The following is a 21,635-nucleotide window of genomic DNA, read 5'->3' as shown; positions in this document are numbered from 1 at the left end:
GCCTATATAGACATCATTGGGTAGTGTGCTGCCAAGTTTTTTTAGGACCTTAAATTTACTGTTAAATGAATCAATTACATTGCTAACCAGCAGAATATTGTATTTAGCGATCATGGTAATGCATTTTAAGTTTCCACTTCCTCAGATGGTGAATTAGCCTATGTGATATTAATACACAAAATATATCAATCTCTACTGAACAAAATATCTCAGAAATTTATGGGCCCTATTTTGAGAGTAAAATATACCAACAAAATACTAATTGTCAACCCAAAATTCATGACAATCACTGGTTTAGGTTGCACATCAAAATATATTGTGTCATGCATTCCTGCATGGACATATTTGATGAAACAATTTTTTTTTTTTTTTTATTGAATCACACAAACTCAGTAGCACTGTAATGACTTCATACGATTATTACAAATGTTCTCTTATCACGTGACGCCGTGACAACATTTTTGAGAAAATGTTAGTGGCATTCCCCACCTGGGGGAAAAAGTTAGTCTTGAGCCCTGATTCGCCCGAATTGACAAATTAGTTAATTGCGCACTCTCACCTTGAAGCGTATGAACCTCTTCTTCCAGGAGTGCTTGCCTGAGAGGTATATCTGGCGCAGGGCCTCGTGGCACAGCTGCATGTCAATGCCATCAGGCCCGACAGTGAACTGAAAGGCCACAGCCTGGTGAGCTTCTGCCATGGTGGCTGCTGCTGTACAGGGTCACTGAGGAGAGAGGGAGGAGGGGACATGACACATCGATAGGATTCGTTATTTTTCCCCTTTATTTAATCTGGAAGTACCATTGAGGTTAGAAGACCTCTTTTATTTATTTTTTATTTAACCTTTATTTAACCAGGTAGGCTAGTTGAGAACAAGTTCTCATTTGCAACTGCGACCTGGCCAAGATAAAGCAAAGCAGTTCGACACATACAACAACACAGAGTTACACATGGAATAAACAAACATACAATCAATAATACAGAAAAATCTATAAACAGCATGTGCAAATGAGGTAGGATAAGAGAGGTAAGGCAATAAATAGGCCATGGTGGCGAAGTAATTACAATATAGCAATTAAACACTGGAATGGTAGGGTGTGCAGAAGATGAATGTGCAAGTAGAGATACTGGGGTGCAAAGGAGCAAGATAAATAAATACAGTATGGGGATGAGGTAGATTGGATGGGCTATTTACAAATGAGCTATGTACAGGTGCCGTGATCTGTGAGCTGCTCTGACAGCTGGTGATTAAAGCTAGTGAGGGAGGTAAGAGTCTCCAGCTTCAGAGATTTTTGCAGTTCGTTCCAGTCATTGGCAGCAGAGAACTGGAAGGAGAGGCGGCCAAAGGAAGAATTGGCTTTGGGGGTGGCCAGTGAGATATACCTGCTGGAGCGCGTGCTACGGGTGGGTGCTGCTATGGTGACCAGTGAGCTGAGATAAGGCGGGGCTTTACCTAGCAGAGACTTGTAGATGACCTGGAGCCAGTGGGTTTTACAAGGGGGACCTTTGTTACTGAGGTCAGGACATCTCTGTACTTAGCGTAAAGACAAGTGCAGTTTAATTTCAAATTGATTTAAAAAATACTGTAAAATGTTATTTAAAAGTAAAAGGTACCTAGACAAAAACTTCATAACACATTCATAACCCATATGCATTTCATAAACGCGTATGCCATCTCCAGCTAATGATAATCGGTCCTACAGCGCTCTGCAACCAGGGGTGGGAAATAACAGAAAATACAAATCTACAGGGTCCTGTTCATTATGGCATGCAACAGAAAACTATTTCAAAGTTTTGCAATGGAAAACGAAAAGGAGTGTTTTGTATTGGACAAGTACAGATAGTCCCAGTTTTCTTCCGCTTGGAGCCTAAATGAACACGACTCAGCTCTTCTCTCAGGAAAACACCGAGCTTGACGAGTCTGGACTATACAACTTAGTAGGCTATAGGACCCAGTGCCAGACCATTCTAAGTGCATCAGCACTGCAGAAACATTCACACTTTGCTTCTTTCCCTATTTCCTAGAAATTAAATGGGGACATTCTTCAACAGTCAGCCAAATTCCAATATGTAAACAAATAGGACCTATTCCAGGGTAATAAGCCTCCCACCGAATAGAGGTAGGCTATGCTTATTGGATTAAACATTGACGGGCTGTTTCCATTAAGTGGTGACTAGCCTACTATTCCAGAGCCCTGTTTGTTTGTCCCTTGATTAAACTATAATTAAATGGAGTAGGACATAATGTAAGGAGCTCACTCTGTGCCAAGTATGGCAAGACTCCAGAGTCTTCGTCAAAAATGGCACCGTATTCCCTATAAAGTGCACTACTTTTGACCAGGGCTCATATAGCACCATATTTCCTATATAACGTAGTACAGAGATCGGCTAGATTCAGCTGCGGGCCAATTTTTCTTGAGCGGATGGTCAGGAGGCTGAAACATAATTACAAATGATTTGTAGACTGCAAATTGACCACAAGAAGCTCAAACTGACATAATATGTCGAAAACAATCATTTCAAACCTTGCGTACATTTGTATACCATCACATATACAGTGCCCTCCGTAATTACTGGGACAGTAAGTCGTTTTTTGTTGCTTTTGGCTCTGTTCTCCAGCACTTTGGATGCGCAATGAAACTATGACGTCAAAGTGCAGACTGTCAGCTTTAAAATTTGAGGGTATACCGAGTGAAGCGTTAAGACGTTAGAGCACTTTGTGTACATAGTCCCCCTCAAACAAATGCTAACCTCCCCTATTATTGCAACGATGAAAGCTTAGAATGTCTTGGGGGTATGATATTTCTGCGTCTAACCTTCTCATTCATCATTATTCGCGATTAATTCAGGACTGTCCATAATCATGGTAGCATCCACACTATAGAAGTGTTTAGCAAGATGTCCTATTCTTATTTACAATAAAAGTGACTCCAAAATGACACAATACATGATTTACCATTCATTTCAATAGAGTCACAAGCTTTATGTAATCATTGTGCGCTAGGGATATGGAACCTTTGGTCCCCTAAAATGGGGGGACTATGTACAAAAAGTGCTGTAATGTCTAAACGGTCCACCCGATATGGATAAAAAATACGCTAAAATTAAAGCTGAAAGTCTGCACTTCAACCTCGCAGTCATTGTATCCTTGCAAATCCAAAGTGCTGGAGTACAGAGCCAAAACAACAACAAATGCATCACTGCATCACTAATGCATCACTAATTACAGAGAGAACTCTCTATGATGCGTGGGAACACTTTGGAACACATTTCCAAAACGTAAATCACTCGGAGTTGATTTGCCCATGGGTGGAATCTCAGTCTCAGTCAGTTGGGGAACCCTGATGTACTACTTTTGATCAGACCCCTGTAGGCCATGGTCAAAGAAGTGCACACTAGGGAATAGGGTGACATTTGAGACACAGCCTCACTCTTTTTAATCCCCAACAAGAGGTGGAATCTCAGTCTAGAGGACTACAGTGCCTTTGGAAAGTAATCAGACCCCTTGACTTATTCCACATTTTGTTACATTACAGCCTTATTCTAAAAATGGAATAAATACATTCAAATTCCTCAGCAATCTACACACAATACCCCATAATGACAACGCGATCAGGTTTCGAAAATTTTGCACATTTATTAGAAATAGAAAAAAGAAATACCTTATTTACATAAGTATTCAGACCCTTTGCTATGAGACTTGAAATATAGCTCAGGTGCATCCTGTTTCCATTGATCATCCTTGAGATGTTTCTACAACTTGAATTGAGTCCACTTGTAATAAATTCAATTGATGGGACATGATACAGAAAAGCACACACCTGTCTATATAAGGTCCCACATTTGACAGTGCATGTCAGAGCAAACACCAAGCCATGAGGTTGAAGGAATTGTCCATAGAGCTCCGAGACAGGATTGTGTCGAGGCACAGAGCTGGGGAAGGGTACCAAAACATTTCTGCAGCATTGAAGGTCCCAAGTGGCGCAACGGTCTAAGGCACTGCACTACAGATACCCTGGTTTGAATCCAGGCTGTATCACAACTGGCCGTGATTGGGAGTCCCATAGGGCGGTAAATAAGAATTGTTCTGAACTGACTTGCCTAGTTAAATAAAAAATAACACAGTGGCCTCCATCATTCTTAAATGGAAGAGGTTTGGAACCACGAAGACTCTTCCTATAGCTGGCCGCCTGGCCAAACTGAGCAATCGGGGGAGAAGGGCCTTGGTCAGGGCTCTGAAAGAGCTCTAGACTTCCTCTGTGGAGATGGGGAGAACCTTCCAAAAGGACAACCATCTCTGCAGCACTCCACCAATCAGGCCTTTATGGTAGAGTGGCCAGACGGAAGCCATTCCTCAGTAAAAGGCACATGACAGCCCACTTGGAGTTTGTCAAAAGGCACTTAAAGACTCTCAGACCATGAGAAACAAGATTATATGGTCTAATAAAGCCAAGATTGAACTCTTTGGCCTAAATGCCAAGTGTCATGTCTGGGTGAAACCTGACACCATCCCTACGGTGAAGCATGGTGGTAGCAGCATCATGATGTGGGGGTGTTTTTCAGCAGCAGGGACTGGGAGACTAGTCAGGATGGAGGGAAAGATGAACAGAACAAAGTACAGAGAGATCTTGATGAAAACCTGCTCCAGAGCGCTCAAGACCTCAGACTGGGTCGAAGGTTCACCTTCCATCAGGACAATGACCCTAAGCACACAGCCAAGACAACGCAGGAGTGGCTTCGGGACAAGTCTCTGGACATCCTTGAGTGGCCCAGCCAGAGCCCGGACTTGAACCCGAGCTAACATCTCTGGAGAGACCTGAAAATAGCTGTGCAGCAACGTTCCCCATCCAACCTGACAGAGCTTGAGAGGATCTGCAGAGAGGAATGGGAGAAACTCGAAAAATACCGGTGTGCCAAGCTTGTAGCGTCATACTCAAGAAGACTCGAGGCTGTAATCGCTGCCTAAGGTGCTTCAACAAAGTACTGAGTAAAGGATCTGAATACTTATGTAGATGGTACAGTTTAATTTTTTTTATAAATTTGCACAAAAAAAAAGTTTATTTGATATTATAGGGTATTGTGTGTAGATTGATGAGAAAAAAAGCTATTTAATCAATTTAGAAAAAGGCTGTAACTTAATTTTTGGGGGGGGGAAGTCAATGTGTCTGAATACTTTCCAAATGCACTGTATGTGAAGGCACATCTCATTTCACTAGATAGAACTCCATCTCATTTTATAGAGTAGGTCTACGCCTTAACCCGAAGCAGTTTAAACCTACTACTAGCCTACTCAGTAGTACGATTAGGAGGAGAAGCAGGCCTAATAAAGCTAGGTATGCCAGTTCATTTGTAGTCTGGTTGGTAAATGATTGAGTAGTTTTACAATGTAAAGTTTTACCATCACATTTCCTTACAGGTTCACTCAAGGCCCAAGGCATTTAATTATTACCTGTGAATCGCATAGATCATTACCCAGATAAGGCCTAAGGTTCTACAGAGGTACTATGCATTATATATTAGTTAACATGGCCGTGAAACTTTTATCCAAAAACGTATTGATGGAGTATGTTTTACAATATTATCTACAACGACAGATCTCTGGGTTTGTCGTATATACAGTGGCAAGAAAAAGTATGTGAACCCTTTGGAATTACCCGGATTTCTGCATAAATTGGTCATAAAATTAGATCAGATCTTCATCTAAGTCACAACAGACAAACACAGTCTGCTTGAACTAATAACACACAAATTATTGTATTTTTCTTGTCTATATTGAAAACATAATTTAAACATTCACAGTGTGGGTTGAAAAAAGTATGCGAACCCTGTGGCTAATGACTTCTCCAAAAGCTAATTGGAGGCTGGGGTCAGCTAACCTGGAGTCCAATCAATGAGACGAGATTGGAGATGTTGTTTAAAGCTGCCCTACCCTATAAAAAAAAATACGTACAAAATGAGAGTTTGCTATTCACAAGAAGCATTGTCTGATGTGAACCATGCCTTGAACAAAAGAGATCTCAGAAGACACACGATTAAGAATTGTTGACATTAGAGGTCGACCGATTATGATTTTTTCAACGTCGATACCGATACCGATTATTGGACGATTAATCGGCCGATTTTTTAAATTTTATTTGTAATAATGACAATTACAACAATACTGAATGAACACTTATTTTAAGTTAATATAATACATCAATACAATCAATTTAGCCTCAAATAAATAATGAAACGTGTTTAATTTGGTTTAAATAATGCAAAAACAAAGTGTTGGAGAAGAAAGTAAAAGTGCAATATGTGCCATGTAAGAAAGCTAACGTTTAAGTTCCTTGCTCAGAACATGAGAACATATGAAAGCTGGTGGTTCCTTTTAACATGAGTCTTCAATATTCCCAGGTAAGAAGTTTTAGGTTGTAGTTATAGGAATTATAGGACTATTTCTCTCTGTACCATTTGTATTTCATATACCTTTGACTATTGGATGTTCTTATAGGCACTTTAGTATTGCCAGTGTAACAGTATAGCTTCCGTCCCTCTCCTCGTTCCTACCTGGGCTCGAACCAGGAACACATCGACAACAGCCACCCTCGAAGCAGCGTTACCCATGCAGAGCAAGGGGAACAACTACTCCAAGTCTCAGAGCGAGTGACGTTTGAAACGCTATTAGCGCTCACCCCGCTAACTAGCTAGCCATTTCACATCAGTTACACCAGCCTAATCTCGGGAGTTGATAGGCTTGAAGTCATAAACAGGGCAATGCTTGAAGCACAGCGACGAGCTGCTGGCAAAACGCACGAAAGTGCTGTTTGAATGAATGCTTACGAGCCTGCTGGTGCCTACCATCGCTCAGTCAGACTGCTCTATCAAATCATAGACTTAATTATAACATAATAACACACATAACACACAGAAATACGAGCCTTAGGTCATTAATATGGTCGAATCCGGAAACTATCATCTCGAAAACAAAACGTTTATTCTTTCAGTGAAATACGGAACCGTTCCATATTTTATCTAACGGGTGGCATCCATAAATCTAAATATTCCTGTTACATTGCACAACCTTCAATGTTATGTCATAATTACGTAAAATTCTGGCAAATTAGTTCGCAATGAGCCAGGCGGCCCAAACTGTTGCACATACCCTGACTCTGCGTGCAATGAACGCAAGAGAAGTGACACAATTTCAACTGGTTAATATTGCCTGCTAACCTGGATTTCTTTTAGCTAAATATGCAGGTTTAAAAATATATACTTCTGTGTATTGATTTTAAGAAAAGCATTAATGTTTATGGTTAGGTACCGTCGTGCAACGATTGTGCTTTTTTCACAAATGAGCTTTTGTTAAATCATCCCCCGTTTGGCGAAGTTGGTTGTCTTTGTTAGGAAGAAGTAGTCTTCACACAGTTTGCAATGAGCTAGGCGGCCCAAACTGCTGCATATACCCTGACTCTGTTGCAAGAGAAGTGACACTATTTTTCCTAGTTAAAAGAAATTCATGTTGGCAGGCAATATTAACTAAATATGAAGGTTTAAAAATATATACCTGTGTATTGATTTTAAGAAAGGCATTGATGTTTCTGGTTAGGTACACGTTGGAGCAACGACAGTTCTTTTTCGCGAATGCCACCGCATCGATTATATGCAACGCAGGACACGCTAGATAAACTAGTAATATCATCAACCATGTGTAGGTAACTAGTGATTATAATTGATTGATTGATTGTTTTTTATAAGATAAATTTAATCCACAATGGACTAGTTCACTGAGATGGGCACATACATACAGTTTGGGGTCACTTAGAAATGTCCTTGTTTTTGAAGAAAATCTAATTGATCAGCAATACAGTATAGACATTGTTAATGTTGTAAATGACTATTGTAGCTGGAAACGGCAGATTTTTTATGGAATATCTACATAGGCGTACAGAGGCCCATTATCAGCAACTATCACTCCTGTGTTCCAATGGCACATTGTGTTAGCTAATCCAAGTTTATCATTTTAAAAGGCTAATTGATTATTATAAAACCCTTTTGCAATTATACGTTAGCACAGCTGAAAACTGTGATGGGACAAGAGCGTAACTACCAATAGGATATCAAGAAATTGGGGAGAAGAGGGGTAAAAATGTAAATAGGTCATGTAAAAACCCTAACCGGTCCATGCATCAATACCGGTATATCGTAAAATATGGTATACCACCCAGCACTACTGCAATTCTAGTCATTTTTTTAAGCTACACTGAACAAAAATATAAAAGCAAGATCAAATGTTGGTCCCATGTTTCATGAGATGAAATAAAAGATCCCAGCCCGGTGGAGGAGTGAATTAACGAATTCTGGGCGTACTCCGCCCATGGAAGAAATCAGGCCCACTCTCCCTGCCGGTCCTGGCAGTGACTCTTCAGAAACCTCCCCAGCTCCTGGTTCATCCCCTCCACCTGCCCATTAGACTGAGGCCTATACCCGGAAGTGAGGCTGACAGTGACCCCGAGCTTCTCCACCAAGGCTCTCCATACCCGTAATGTAAATTGGGGGCCACGTTCGGAGACGATGTCCTCCGGCAGTCCATAATGTCAGAAGACCTGCTGAAATAGTGCCTCAGCAACATGGAGAGCAGAAGGGAGAACAGAGAGAGGGATGAAACAGGATTTGGAAAATCCATCTATCCACAACCACCAAACTGGTGGTGAAACCGTCAGAGGCAAGATTAGTGACAAAGTCAATGCATAGATGAGCCCAGGGATACTGAGGCATGGGAAGGGGAAGAAGTGGCCATGCTGGAGCGTGCAGGGGGAGATTGGTTTGAGCATAAACGGAACAGGAGTTGACGTAGCGAATAATGTCCTGCGCCAAGGTAGGCTACCATTACTTCTCAGAGATAGATTGAGTAGTACGAGAAATACGAGAAATACCTGGATGTCCAGCGACTACAGCTGTATGTGCCCAGGTCAGCAGCCGATCCCTTATCCCCGTGGGAATGTAGATGCGCTCAGGAGGACAGGTAGTGGGTGCAGGCTCCCTCTCCAGAGCCTGGCGAATGTCAACATCTACGTCCCAGACCACAGGGGCTACAACTTGAGAGGTAGGGATTATGGGTGCACTCTGGACAGGTTCCTCCGAATCGTAGAGATGGGACATCGGCTTTGGTGTTCTTTGAGCCTGGGCGATAGGTCAGCGTGAAGTCAAATCTTGTAAATAATAGGCCCCACCTTGCTTGGCGCAGATTCAGCCTCCTCGCTGTCTGCATGTACAGGTTCCAATGGTCGGTGAGGATGACGAATGAGTCCTTGGTGCCCTCCAGCCAGTGTCTCCACTCCTCTAATGCCACTTCACCGCCAGGAGCTCTCAATCGCCGACGTCGTAATTCCTCTCTGTAGGGGACAGTTTCTTAAAGTAATATGCACGGATACAATTTTTGTGGATTACCTTGTCGTTGAGACAAAACTGCCTCCACGCCCACCTCTGAAGCATCCACCTCCACCACAAAGGATATTGTGGGATCTGGGTGTGAAACGGTGAAACGTCCCTTAAGGATACCGAAGGCCTCGTCAGATGCTGGACTCCACACCAGCCTACGGGGACCACCCTTGAGGAGAGCGGTGAGAGGAGCGGCGATGGAGCTGAAGTTCCTGATGAAACGGAGGTAGAAGTTGGCAAACCCCAAAAACCGTTGTAACCCCTTTATGGTGGTTGGGACTGGCCATGACCTGACCGCATCTACCTTCTTGATGTCCATCTTCACTCCTTGCAGGCTGATTTGGTAGCCTAGGAAGGAGACAGCCTCCTGATGAAACTGGCACTTCTCAGCCTTGACAAACAGCTTGTTAGCCAGGAGGCATTCCAGGACTACTCGGACGTGAGTGATGTGATCCTCCAAGGTAGTCATGTAGACCAGGATGTCGTCCATATACACAACCACCTGGCGTCCGAGCATGTCCCAGAACAACTCCTTGACGAATGCCTGGAACACTGACGGAGCATTGGCTAAGCCAAATGGCATCACCAAGTACTCGTAGTGGCCAGACATCGTGCTAAAAGCGGTCTTCCATTCATCCCCCTCCCGGATGCAGATGAGATTGTATGCACTCCGCATGTCTAATTTGATAAAGAACCGGGCCCCGCAGAGCTGTTCGATAGCTGCCGGCAGAGGGTAACGGATCTTGGTGGTGATCTCATTGAGTCCTCTAATCAATACATGGGCGTAAACAATACACAGGCATAACCCTCCATCCTTCTTGGCCACGAAGCAGAAGCCTGCAGACGCAGGAGAAGTGGACATGCAGATGAAACCTTGTTGGTGCGCCTCATGGATGTACTCCTCCATGGCTTTTGTTTCAGCCACCGACAGAGGGTAGATGCGTCTTCACTGGGGCAGGTCGATGGCACAGTCCCAGGGGCCATGAGGAGGGAGAGAGGTGGTGCAGGTTTTAGAAAATACCTCCCACATGTCCTGGTATACCTCCAGGGTGTTGGGCTGAAGGGCAACCACAGGACTCCGACGTGGAACCACAGGCAACGGGAAAGCAGGTCCTCCGGCATTCGGGTGCCCAGCCCGTGATTTTCATCCTTAACCATGAGATGGTGGGGTTATGGCGTTGAAGCTAAGGGAGGCCGGAAATGATCTTGTGAGCTGGTGCACTGGTGATGAAGGGAATGTTCTCCTGATGGATGGACTCCACGGTGAGGGTGAGTGGTCTGGTGATGTGTATGATGGTCCCGGAACCTAATGCCCGATTGTCGAGGGCTTGAACCGGGAAAGGAGAGGAGAGCCAGTATGAGGTGATGTTAAGAGAGGAGGCAAGGGTCTGGTCAATAAAGTTCCCTGCGGAACCGGAATCCACTAATGCTGTAGAAACAGTACATGAGGGACAGTCAACTAGTGTGATCGACACCAAAAAGGGTTTGGCAGAAAGTGATGAAAAGGGGATACTCACGCCTGCCCCTGGATGTGGAAGATCACGTGACATTCCCTATGCGCTTGTCGATCCCGAGTTGGGGTGTACCGGACACTGCTGGAGCTAGTGCCCTCCTTGACCACAATAGAGACAGAGCCCCAGCTGTCTCCATCTGCATCACTCCGCAGCGGGGCGGCGTGTGACCCCTACCTCCATGGGTTCAGGCTCTGATCCAGTGTTCACAGAGGGAAGCTCCCGAAGTAGGTTATCCAGATGGATTGCCATCGCGATGAGTGTGTCCAAGGAGAGGTTGTCGTCTCAACAGACCAGTTCCGTCTGGACCTCCTCACGCAGACCTCTTTTGAAGAGCGTACAAAGCGCCGGCTCATTCCATCTGTTGGATACTGCTACTGTCCGGAAGGTGAGTGCGTACTCAGCAGTCTGGTCCTCCTGCCGTAATTGGAGTAGGCGCTCATCCCCTTCTCTGCCCTCCGATGGATGATCGAAGATACCTCTGAACAGAGCCATGAACCCCTGATACGAATCCAGCTCCTCCTCTGCCAGACGCCCGTAGCCCATTCCAACGCCCGCCCAGTCAGCAGAGAAATAACCGTATCAACCTTGGACATCTCGGTGGTGGGGGCTCCCACCTGGTGCACAAAATAGAGGGAGTAGGTAGCCACAGCATTTAGACAGGGTGCCGTCATATTTATCCGGGAGGGACAAACGGGCATCGCTGACCTGGGCGGGTTGCTGAATGGGCTGGCTCGCTGGGTCAACTATCCTTCACTATCCTTTTAAAGAGCATAACGTCTTCTTTAATATGACACCACATTCATGTCAATAGGTATAACACAAATTTTGTCTTCCATTGTGCAAAGACACTCACTATAAAAAAGTATTAACACTCAACACAACAAAAAACCCTAGAGTATTTAAATTGTCGTACATTTGACGAAATGACTCACTCAAAATGTACCAAGTATAGTATATTATACTTATAAATATTATTTACAGATAAATATTTTTTTTAAATAATAAAAAATGTGACCAGAGGTCAATATTCAGAAAGTATGTCAAAACTCACAGAAAGTAGGTTATTTGATTGACAATGATTCTCACTTCTGTAACAATGTAAAAATGCAAACAACTATTCAGAGACTATTTCAAAATGTAGATAACCTCTCTAAATAAGATTTAGTACAGACCAGGCCTGACACAAAATGTAGAAATAGTAGCTTATTTTGACAAATTAGCTTATTTTGACAAAACTCCTGATACTTCAGTGAAGTATCAGATAGAGACGACAGATAAAGATAAAGCATACAAAACAACAACAACTGTTCAGAGACTATTTTTTTAAATACACAATTTCCCTATAAGATTTAGTAAATGCAACAAGTATTAGATCGAGAAAGATTCAGAGAAAAAATCCAATGAAAAAATTGTGGGACTTGGGGCAGACACACTCCATGGATATGTAGGCTCCCCTCTCGATTATGCTCTCCCTCTTCCTCTCTCCCTCCACTTCTCCCTTCTCTTCCTCCTCACTCCACATATCTACCCCTCCTATCATCTCTAACTCCTCCTCCCCCCTGCCTTCTGCTGCTGAGCCCTGACTCTCCACATCAGCTCCCTCGCTTTCACTGACCTAGAGGAACAGACTAACAGAGAGAGCGAGAGCGAGAGTGAGAGAGAGAGAGAGAGAGAGAGAGAGAGAGAGAGAGAGAGAGAGAGAGAGAGAGAGAGAGAGAGAGAGAGAGAGAGGAGCAGGGCAACAAATAGGATACAATTGGTCAGGAACATCATCTCTCTCTCCCGCTCAGTCTCTGTCTTCATTACTCTCTTTATCTCAACCACACACATACTGTCTGCCTAATAATCACCTCTTAGGAGTTTCCATAATAAATTGTGTGACAGTTTGCAGGCACACACACACACACACACACACACACACACACACACACACACACACACACACACACACACACACACACACACACACACACACACACACACACACACACATTATACTACTATACAGCACTTTCAATCAAGCAAAATTATTTTATGAAGCCCTTAGTGGCCAGATGATTGTTTCTCAGTTCACGGCGGATGGAGCCAAAAATCTCACATTTGGACTCATCAGACCAAAGGACAGATTTCCACTGGTCTAATGTCCATTGCTCGTGTTTCTTGGCACAAGCAAGTCTCTTCTTATTAATGGTGTCCTTTAGTAATGGTTTCTTTGCAGCAATTCGACCATGAAGGCCTGCTTCTCACAGTCTCCTCTGAACAGTTGATGTTGCAATGTGTCTGTTACTTGAACTCTGTGAAGCATTTATTTGGGCTGCAATTTCTGAGGCTGGTAACTCTAGTGAACTTATCCTCTACAGCAGAGGTAACTCTGTGTCTTACTTTCCTGTGGCGGTCCTCATGAGAGCCAGTTTCATCATAGGGCTTGATGGTTTTTGCGACTGCACTTGAAGAAGTATTCAAAGTTTTTGAAATTTTCCGGATTGACTAACCTTCATACCTTAAAGTAATAATGGACTGTCGTGTCTCTTCTGTATACCACCCCTTCCTTGTCACAACACAACTGATTGGCTCAAACACGTTAAGAAGGAAATAAATTCCACAAATGATCTTTTAACAAGGCACGCCTGTTAATTGAAATGCATTCCAGGTGACTATCTCATGAAGCTGGTTTAGAAAATGCCAAGAGTGTGCAAAGCTGTCAATCAAGGCAAAGGTTGGCTACATTGAAGAATCTCAAATACAAAATATATTTTGATTTGTTTAACACTTTTTTTGGTTACTACATGATTCCATATGTGTTATTTCATAGTTTAGATGTCTTCACTATTATTCTACAATGTAGCAAATAATACAAATAAATTAAAACCCTGGAATGAGTAGGTGTGTCCAAATGTTGACTGGTACTGTGTTCATTTTTTATTTTTCATTATTATTATTTTTCATTCAAGCTTTATTTAACTAGGCAAGTCAGTTAAGAACAAATTCTTATTTACAATGACGGCCTACCGGGGAACAGTGGGTTAACTGCCTTGTTCATGGGCAGAACGACAGATTTTTACCTTGTCAGCTCAGTTCATCTCCCAGGACAAAGTAGTTAGCAAAAGCAAGCTATCTTAATGGCCATTAATGTTAAATGTGTGTTTCGGTATGCCCCCAAATTAGTATAGTTGGTTCACGTGTCATGGTCGCCTCTGGTGTGGATGGACAAAATCATCATGCGCGCATTGGCGGTGTAGTCAGCTTATGAAGGACACATTTCTGGGTACCTATGGCAGCCAGCAACGACGCAGTTGTGTTTCCATTCAGCTGTGTTTCACCAGCTACTTTCCCTTCCCCCAGATGGGTTCCCGTGATCACATGACTGTGCTACTGGAAACTGGGGGAAAGGTCGTCGAGCTGTAGCGCTCGAATTCTCGGGCAAACGAGCAACGAATAACTCGCAACATTATAGCCATCATACTCTGTGATAATAGGCTACATTGTTTCGTATTATACTTGGGTGAACGTGTAATAAGCCACGATAATAAAGTAAATAGTATTATGTGACTGAATAACTGAATAACTGCATAAAAACGTGATCCATTAAAATGTCATCGCAATCTTGTTTGTTTAAACTAAAACGAAAGAATCGTGAGCTATGGGTTTCTTCTTTTACTCATTCACGCACATAATACACATGTGTATCTTAAAATACCTTACATGGGAAATATTATTGGATATGTTTCTCTGGGGTTGAATTACAGGCCACTTGGTGTAAAATGGGGTCAGCATTTCCCTATGATTGGAATAGGCTATAATTCAGTGTTTCAGAGTCAACCTAAATTCACTTTAGTCAATGTAAGAAGGTATGAAGCTAGATAATCTAATGCAGTGCCTAATGATTGATCAATGATGCCTGAATAGGTTATGGCTTCATTGCCTTGCATAAGGCCCTCAAAGGACACACACCTGTACTGTACTCTCTCTGACCTTCCTCTGCTCTATTTGGAGGTTACATGTGTACCGAGGGCAGGTGTCCCCTTTGACATTGTAGCGACGTTTAGACAATAGCCTTGCAGCTAAAAATGTAAACAAACTTGGGGAATAATAAAGTATTTGCCAATGAGACTGATAGAGAATGAATGACCTCTTATTTGGACTCCTGCCCAATAGCAGTATTATGATCCCAACAACAGTTCAGCGATTCATTGATACTTGCTGGTTTTGTTGTGAAACAAGATTGTGTCCTCTTGCTGTCAAAATACCATGACATGAATGGTAGGCCTACTGTATTTACATCCAAATAGTGTATTTTCAACACAGATTCCTTACATTGGAGAGAGGGTCAAACAAATATATATTTATTTGTTTAACCTTTCTAGGGAGTCATGAGGAGACCATGGTCTCTTTCGCAGATTAGCCCTGCGTGAACACATCCACAAGCAACATTGTTTTATTCAAGTGTCATATATGGTAGTTATGACACAGGAGTAAGTGCAAACGAAGGTCAACATACTAGATCTAAGTATTTAACTTAAATTTGGTTTATAAACACTTTAGTTTCATAAACACTTATGGCTCATTGAGAATTTAGGTCTATCGGCGATTGTCTTCTTTACAAACACATCATAGTAGTAAAATATTTCTGTATGACCATTTCACTACGCTGAAGACTGAACACAAAATGTAACGTCAGAGATTCCCCTGTACCGGGGTCGTCACTAGTTACCACAGCCACAGTCATAATTATGGCTAAACCCCGCCTATTTCTACAATTTCTCTTAACCACACTGCTAAAGTTATGCCTAACCCTAACCTTACATTAAGACCAAAAAGCATTTTTTTTTGTGTGTTTTAACGATATAGCCAATTTTTACTTTATTGTTTGACTGCAGCCACACTTCAAAAACTGCTATAATCGAACAAAACACAACAGACTCAAACAAAGTATGATTTTACTCACCAGCCCTTTCTCCAAACGTGTATATTCGCAACGCAAAATGTAAAAGAGGACTTTCTTTGAACGTGTCCAAGGTTGTGCGGCTTGGTTAGACCTCCCTCAGCGTTGACAGTTGCAAGGCGCCGTATGAATGGAGAGTGAGGACTTGCAGAGACCGCCCAGTTTGAAACGTCACATTAGCTCTTCTTTTTCTTCCTCTTGGGAGAGGCCAAACGGACACAATTGATGGGAAGTTCGGCTCTTTTTACTGACTCGGATCTTTTCGACTCGTTCAGTCAAGAGAACGAATGTTTCGACTCATTTCGTTCATTTGAGTCAGTAATGTCGAGAGCACGCCGGACCCCTTATCAGCGAACGATTAACTGAAAACTCGAAAGAGTCATGATTCTACAAGCCATTCGTTCACGTCGTTCACCATGAAGTGCTTATTGGAGCTGTCATTTGTGACTGAGACATAAGTGTGCTTTAAACAATGTACATTTGTTGATTGCTAGGCATCAAAGCTGGCATCAAGGGCTCCCGAGTCGCGCAGCGGTCCAAGGCACTGCATCTCAGTGCTAGAGGCGTCACTACAGACACGCTGGTTTGAATTCAGGCTGCATCACAACCGGTCTTGATTGGGAGTCCCATAGGGTGGCGCACAATTGGCCCAGCGTTGTCTGGGTTTGGCCGGTGTAGGCCGTCATTGTAAATAAGAATTTGTTCTTAACTGACTTGGCTAGTTAAAGAAAGGTTAAATAAAAAATAAAAACATTTAAAAGGCAAGTGATTGCTACTTTGAAGAATCTCAAATATAAAATATACTTCTTTGGTTACTACCATGATTCCATATATGTTATTTCATAGTTTTGATGTCTTCACTATTATTCTACAATGTAGAAAATAGTAAAAAAATAAAGAAAAACCCTGGAATGAGTAGGTGTGTCCAAACTTTTGACTGGTACTGTTTATAAAATTATTCACATCTTTTTTTTAAACTATATTTTTCTTTATTATTTTTGCTTAACCCTACCACCCCTCCCCTAATTGGAGTAAACTAATGGACAACAACACTTAGGCTTCTACTTCCAGCTTATACATACTATATACATTTGACGGACACAGTATATTTTATAATAGTTATCTTTGTTTCTTTCCTCCTTCAGCTACCTTCATCCCCTCCCATCTATCTTTGAAGACCATCCAGTTTCTATTTGCCATATATTTTTAACTGTGCTGTTTCACAACAGTTCTGAACCTTTCTATTCGCATAGCTTCTACAGAATGTAAATTAAAAATAAACATTTTTGTTAAGAGTATTACTATATTATTGATCGATTGACTATGACTATTCAAATTACCCTGCAGTGCTATTTTCAGAATTACCTCCAGGTGAATGTTGCAATTGTTTAGATGTTCCTGAACATACGACCAAAAACAAGCTACATATGGGCAATACCAAAACAAATGATCCATCGATTTTGTCTCTTCACAGCTAAATATGCAGAGCTGGGATGGTTGTATCCCCCATATATATAACATTCTATTGGTACCAAGAATGTTGTATAATAATTTAAAATGAAGAACTCAAAGTTTTGAATTTGGCGTCATTTTATGTATCAGTTCATAAACCATGTGCCATGGAATTGGTACATTGAAAATCTCTTCCCAACTATTTTGCTATCTATTTGGCACAGCTGTCATTTTCTGGTCCTTACATGAAACTGGTATACTCACCACAATTTTCTTTAATGCAGGGCCGACAGACAAGTTCCTTACTTCTCCCCCTTCCACTTTCCTCTTCCATTTTTGCGATAATGCTGCAATTAGTTGGTTGTCATTTTTGTTAGCTGCATGTGTGACATAACTTCACCAGTCCTATTTATTCAAGTATTTACAAAGATAGTACCGTTTACATTTTTTTAATCAATTAGTATATTTGAGTTTAACCATAATATTTGTTGTAATATTTGTTCAGTCTTTTCTGGCGGATTAAACTGAAATTTCAACCAACTCTTTATGGCTTTTTTTTTTTTTAATTGATATTTTGGATAACCGAAATAACTGAAAGTGAGAGGTTGTAATCTGAATAAAGGGAAAAGGCCTTTATTGACTATGGGGTGAGACATTCATACTAATCTGCTAGAGAACCAGCTCAGATTTAAATTAACTTTTGTATGACTGAAGCCGTTAGTGAGATGTCTAATGCTTTAATATTGAATATTTCTGCCCTCCGAATTCATATTCATTATATAAATAGGCCTGTTTAATTTGGCTTGCCGTTCCAAATCAAATGGAATATTTTTTGCTCATATAATTTGAAAAACATGTTGCTAGGTGTAGGCAAGGCCTATGACTAAAGAGTAAATCAAGGTGATTTATTCACAAATAGACAGGTCTTTTCTTTTCCATTATTGTCACGTATACTCCCTATCCGGCCTCTAGGTCACCAGGCTGCTCCAAGACAGTCTTGAAGAAGACACGACAAAACCTATTCCCCCTCAGGAGACTGAAAATATTTTGCATGAGTCCACAGATCCTCTAAAGGTTCTACAGCTACACCATCAAGAGCAGTCTGACAGGTTGCATCACTGCCTGGTATGGCAAACAGAGGGTAGTGCGTACGGCCTAGTACATCACTGGGGCCAAGCTTCCGGCCATCCAGGACCTCTATACCAGGCGGTGTCAGAGGAAGGTCCTAAAAATTGTCAAAGACTCCAGCCACCCTAGTCATAGACTGTTCTGTCTGCTTCGCATGGCAAGCGGTACCGGAGCGCCAAGTCTAGGTCCAAGAGGCTTCTTAACAGCTTCTATCCCCCAAGCCATAAGACTACTGAACATCTAATCAAATGGCTACACAGACTATTTGCATTGACCCCCCCCTATTTTACACCGCTGCTACTCTCTGTTGTTATCATCTATGCATAGTCACTTTAATAACTCTACCCACATGTACATATTACCTCAATTACCTCGACTAACCGGTGCCCCGCACATTGACTCTGTACCGGTACCCCCTGTATATAGCCTCGCTGTTGATATTTTACTACTGCTCTTAATTATTTGTTACTTTTATTTTTGTGTGTATTTTACTTAAACTGCATTTTTGGTTAAGGGCTTGTAAGTAAGCATTTCACTGTAAGGTCTACACCTGTTGTATTTGGCGAATGTGACAAATACGTTTTGATTTGATTTGATTTGAATCTCTGGTGGAGGCATTGCATCTGATGCAGGGAGGGATGTCTCATGGGTGTGCGAGAGCTCTTCCGATGACCCTGACTCTGACAGTGATGCTCCAGTGCAAAATAATGTGTTTGGGCACATCCACTTCAAGCCCTGTTGGTCCAGATCAGGCCTCCGCGTCCAGGTAGGCCTTTTCTCTTTTTCAGCTTTTTTGCCTAGGCCTAGAGATCCTCAATTGTTGGTCTGACTTACAGCAATCTTGTTAACAAGAAAAGCGTTTACCAATGGCCTACAACCCATATAGGCCTACGCCTAACTTAGATGCAACAGAATAAAATAAAAACTTCAGCAGAATAAAATAATATTGTCATTATTTTCATTTATATTATTAGCCAAATGTTGTTATTATTATTATTATTATTACGAGAATATTATTACTATCATCATTGCTTTCCTGTCACTGCTATTACTGTCTACAATTAGCCTATTGCTGGCATTAGACTATTATAGGCTTACAATGGTTGTAGGCCTAATTGTTTTTATTATTAGGCTATTATTATTTGCTTAATCATGTTGGCCTGTATCGTGTATGCAAGCCAATTATGATGTTTTGCAATATTGCTATTGTTGTGTATGAATGGAAGAATAGCCCTGCTTCACATTGTATTTCATGAAATGAAATAAACTTATAATTTCAACAGTGCCGAATCCACAACCATTGCCATCTGCACCTGTGCCATCCCCACAGCGCCCAGACCGCCAACACCTGCAGGCATACCAGGTAGGCAATTTGTGTGTTGTTGTCTTTGTATTTCAGTGTCATGTCTTTTATTATTAGTCTATGTTAGCATACTCGGTTGTCTGGTGATTTTTTTTTTTTTACAAATAGGCTAACATTATATATATTTGTATAGATCCTGTCCTGCCAAATCCACCGCCACCTGAGAGACAGTAATTGGGGAAGGCTTATCATTACGCACACTTGTCGCGATCGTTACGCGAATCAGTTCTTCATCGGACTCACCTGGACCCCATCACGTTATTAATTACCTCCCCTATATTTGTCACTTCCTCAGTTTATTTCCCGAGTCAGCATTAATGTCAATATGTGTCCCTTGTCCAGATGCTGTTCGTGTTTTGTTTCCTGTCTGTTTATTCATTAAATTTGAACTCCCTGTACTTGCTTCTCATCTCCCAGCGTCTGTCCTTACAGAATGCTGACTCCACAATTTGAAGCATCAGGGAGTTTTTTGTTTTTTGTTTTTGTTGGTGACGTAGGGTCTGGGTGCCGCTGCCGAAGCAACCGGGGATGTTTCAGCTGGCTCATCAGGCACCCATGCCTCAGCTGGCTCGAGAGGCTCACAAGCCCCGGTTGGCTTGGCAGGCTCCCCACGCCATATCTCAGCACTGCTCGTCAGGCTCCCGCGCCTCAGCCGGCTCGTCGGGCTCCCGCACCTCAGCCGGTTCCCGTGCCGTCAGGCTCACCCAGGGGGGACGCCGGGTGGCGCCCCTAGAGGGGGGGTACTGTCACGTCTGCTCCCTCTCCCCCTCTCTGGCGCTCGAGGTCACCAGGCTGCTTATCATTACGCACACCTGTCACCATCGTTATGCGCATCAGTACTTCATCGGACTCACCTGGACTCCATAACGTTATTAATTACCTCCCCTATATCTGTTACTTCCTCAGTTCCTTTGCCAAGTCAGCATTAATGTTGTTATGTGTCCCTTGTCCAGACGCTGTTCGTGTTTTGTTTCCTGTCTGTTTATTCATTAAATATTCACTCCCTGTACTTGCTTCTCGTCTCCCAGCATCTGTCCTTACAGGGAAATGATGAGACGTTGAGACCTTGTCAAGGACAGAGTGTGGAGCCGAAGATGGTTGATCCTTACCTGGCGAAGGGAAGAAATATCACTACGGACAACTTATTTAGCTCACTTGACCTCACCAAAACAGCCTGGTGGGCACAGTAAACAAAGCAAGATGGGAGCTGCCCCTTCGCTAAGGAGCAGGCGGAGCGTTCAGCACACAGGTGTTGAAAAGTGAGAATACCTCGCTGACCATTTACCAGGGTAAGCAAATGAAAGAATGTCTGCCTCATCAGCACAATGCACCCAACTACGGGGGAGGCCAAAAGGCAAAGCCTGAGACTACAACCCACTACAAAGCAACGAAGGTATATATATTTTTCTGACTGTTTTCACATTTATTATTTGTGTAAGTAAGCATTTAATTGTAGCACACGGTGTACTGTATTGTATTTAATTTGAAGGTGGGCGTAGGTGTGCTAGACCAAATGGCGTGCACGTACATTGTCAAAGGTGGTACCCGAAGATGGCCAGTGGCTGTGTTCTATAACATCCTTGACCTGGCTAGCATAAATGTGCACATTCTCTACAAGGCCTGCATGGAGAAAAATTTCCACTGAGGGATGTACAGTTGAAGTCAGAAGTTTACATATAACTTAGCCAAATACATTTAAACTCAGTTTTTCAGAATTCCTGACATTTAATCCTAGTAAATATTCCCTGTTTTAGGTCAGTTAGGATCACCACTCTATTTTAAGAATGTGAAATGTCAGAATAATAGTAGAGAGAAT

The 21,635-nt window shown here is 42.4% G+C and overlaps 1 protein-coding gene across 3 annotated transcripts in view; it reads right to left on the bottom strand.

The window, feature by feature from the left end:
• cpt1ab (carnitine palmitoyltransferase 1Ab (liver)) overlaps window positions 1-15,995 on the bottom strand; it is a 60,966-nt gene extending 44,971 nt beyond the window's left edge. For 2 of the 3 annotated variants that reach the window (XM_039017065.1, XM_039017067.1), the window contains exons 1-2: window positions 15,880-15,995; window positions 560-724 (exon numbers count right to left, since the gene is read on the bottom strand). In XM_039017065.1, the coding sequence (XP_038872993.1) occupies window positions 560-700 (141 nt within the window). In that variant the 5' untranslated portion in view covers window positions 701-724; window positions 15,880-15,995. Of the gene's footprint in view, window positions 1-559; window positions 725-13,996; window positions 14,183-15,879 lie in introns of those variants that run through there. The other variant, XM_039017066.1, reaches the window with a different exon arrangement.
• Between the last annotated feature and the right edge of the window lie 5,640 nt (window positions 15,996-21,635).

The sequence above is a fragment of the Salvelinus namaycush genome, chromosome 21, assembly GCF_016432855.1.
Source record: "Salvelinus namaycush isolate Seneca chromosome 21, SaNama_1.0, whole genome shotgun sequence".
Taxonomy (NCBI): Eukaryota; Metazoa; Chordata; class Actinopteri; order Salmoniformes; family Salmonidae; genus Salvelinus; species Salvelinus namaycush.
The sequence above is the reverse complement of the archived record's forward strand: the minus strand, read 5'-3'. Positions and strand labels throughout refer to the sequence as shown.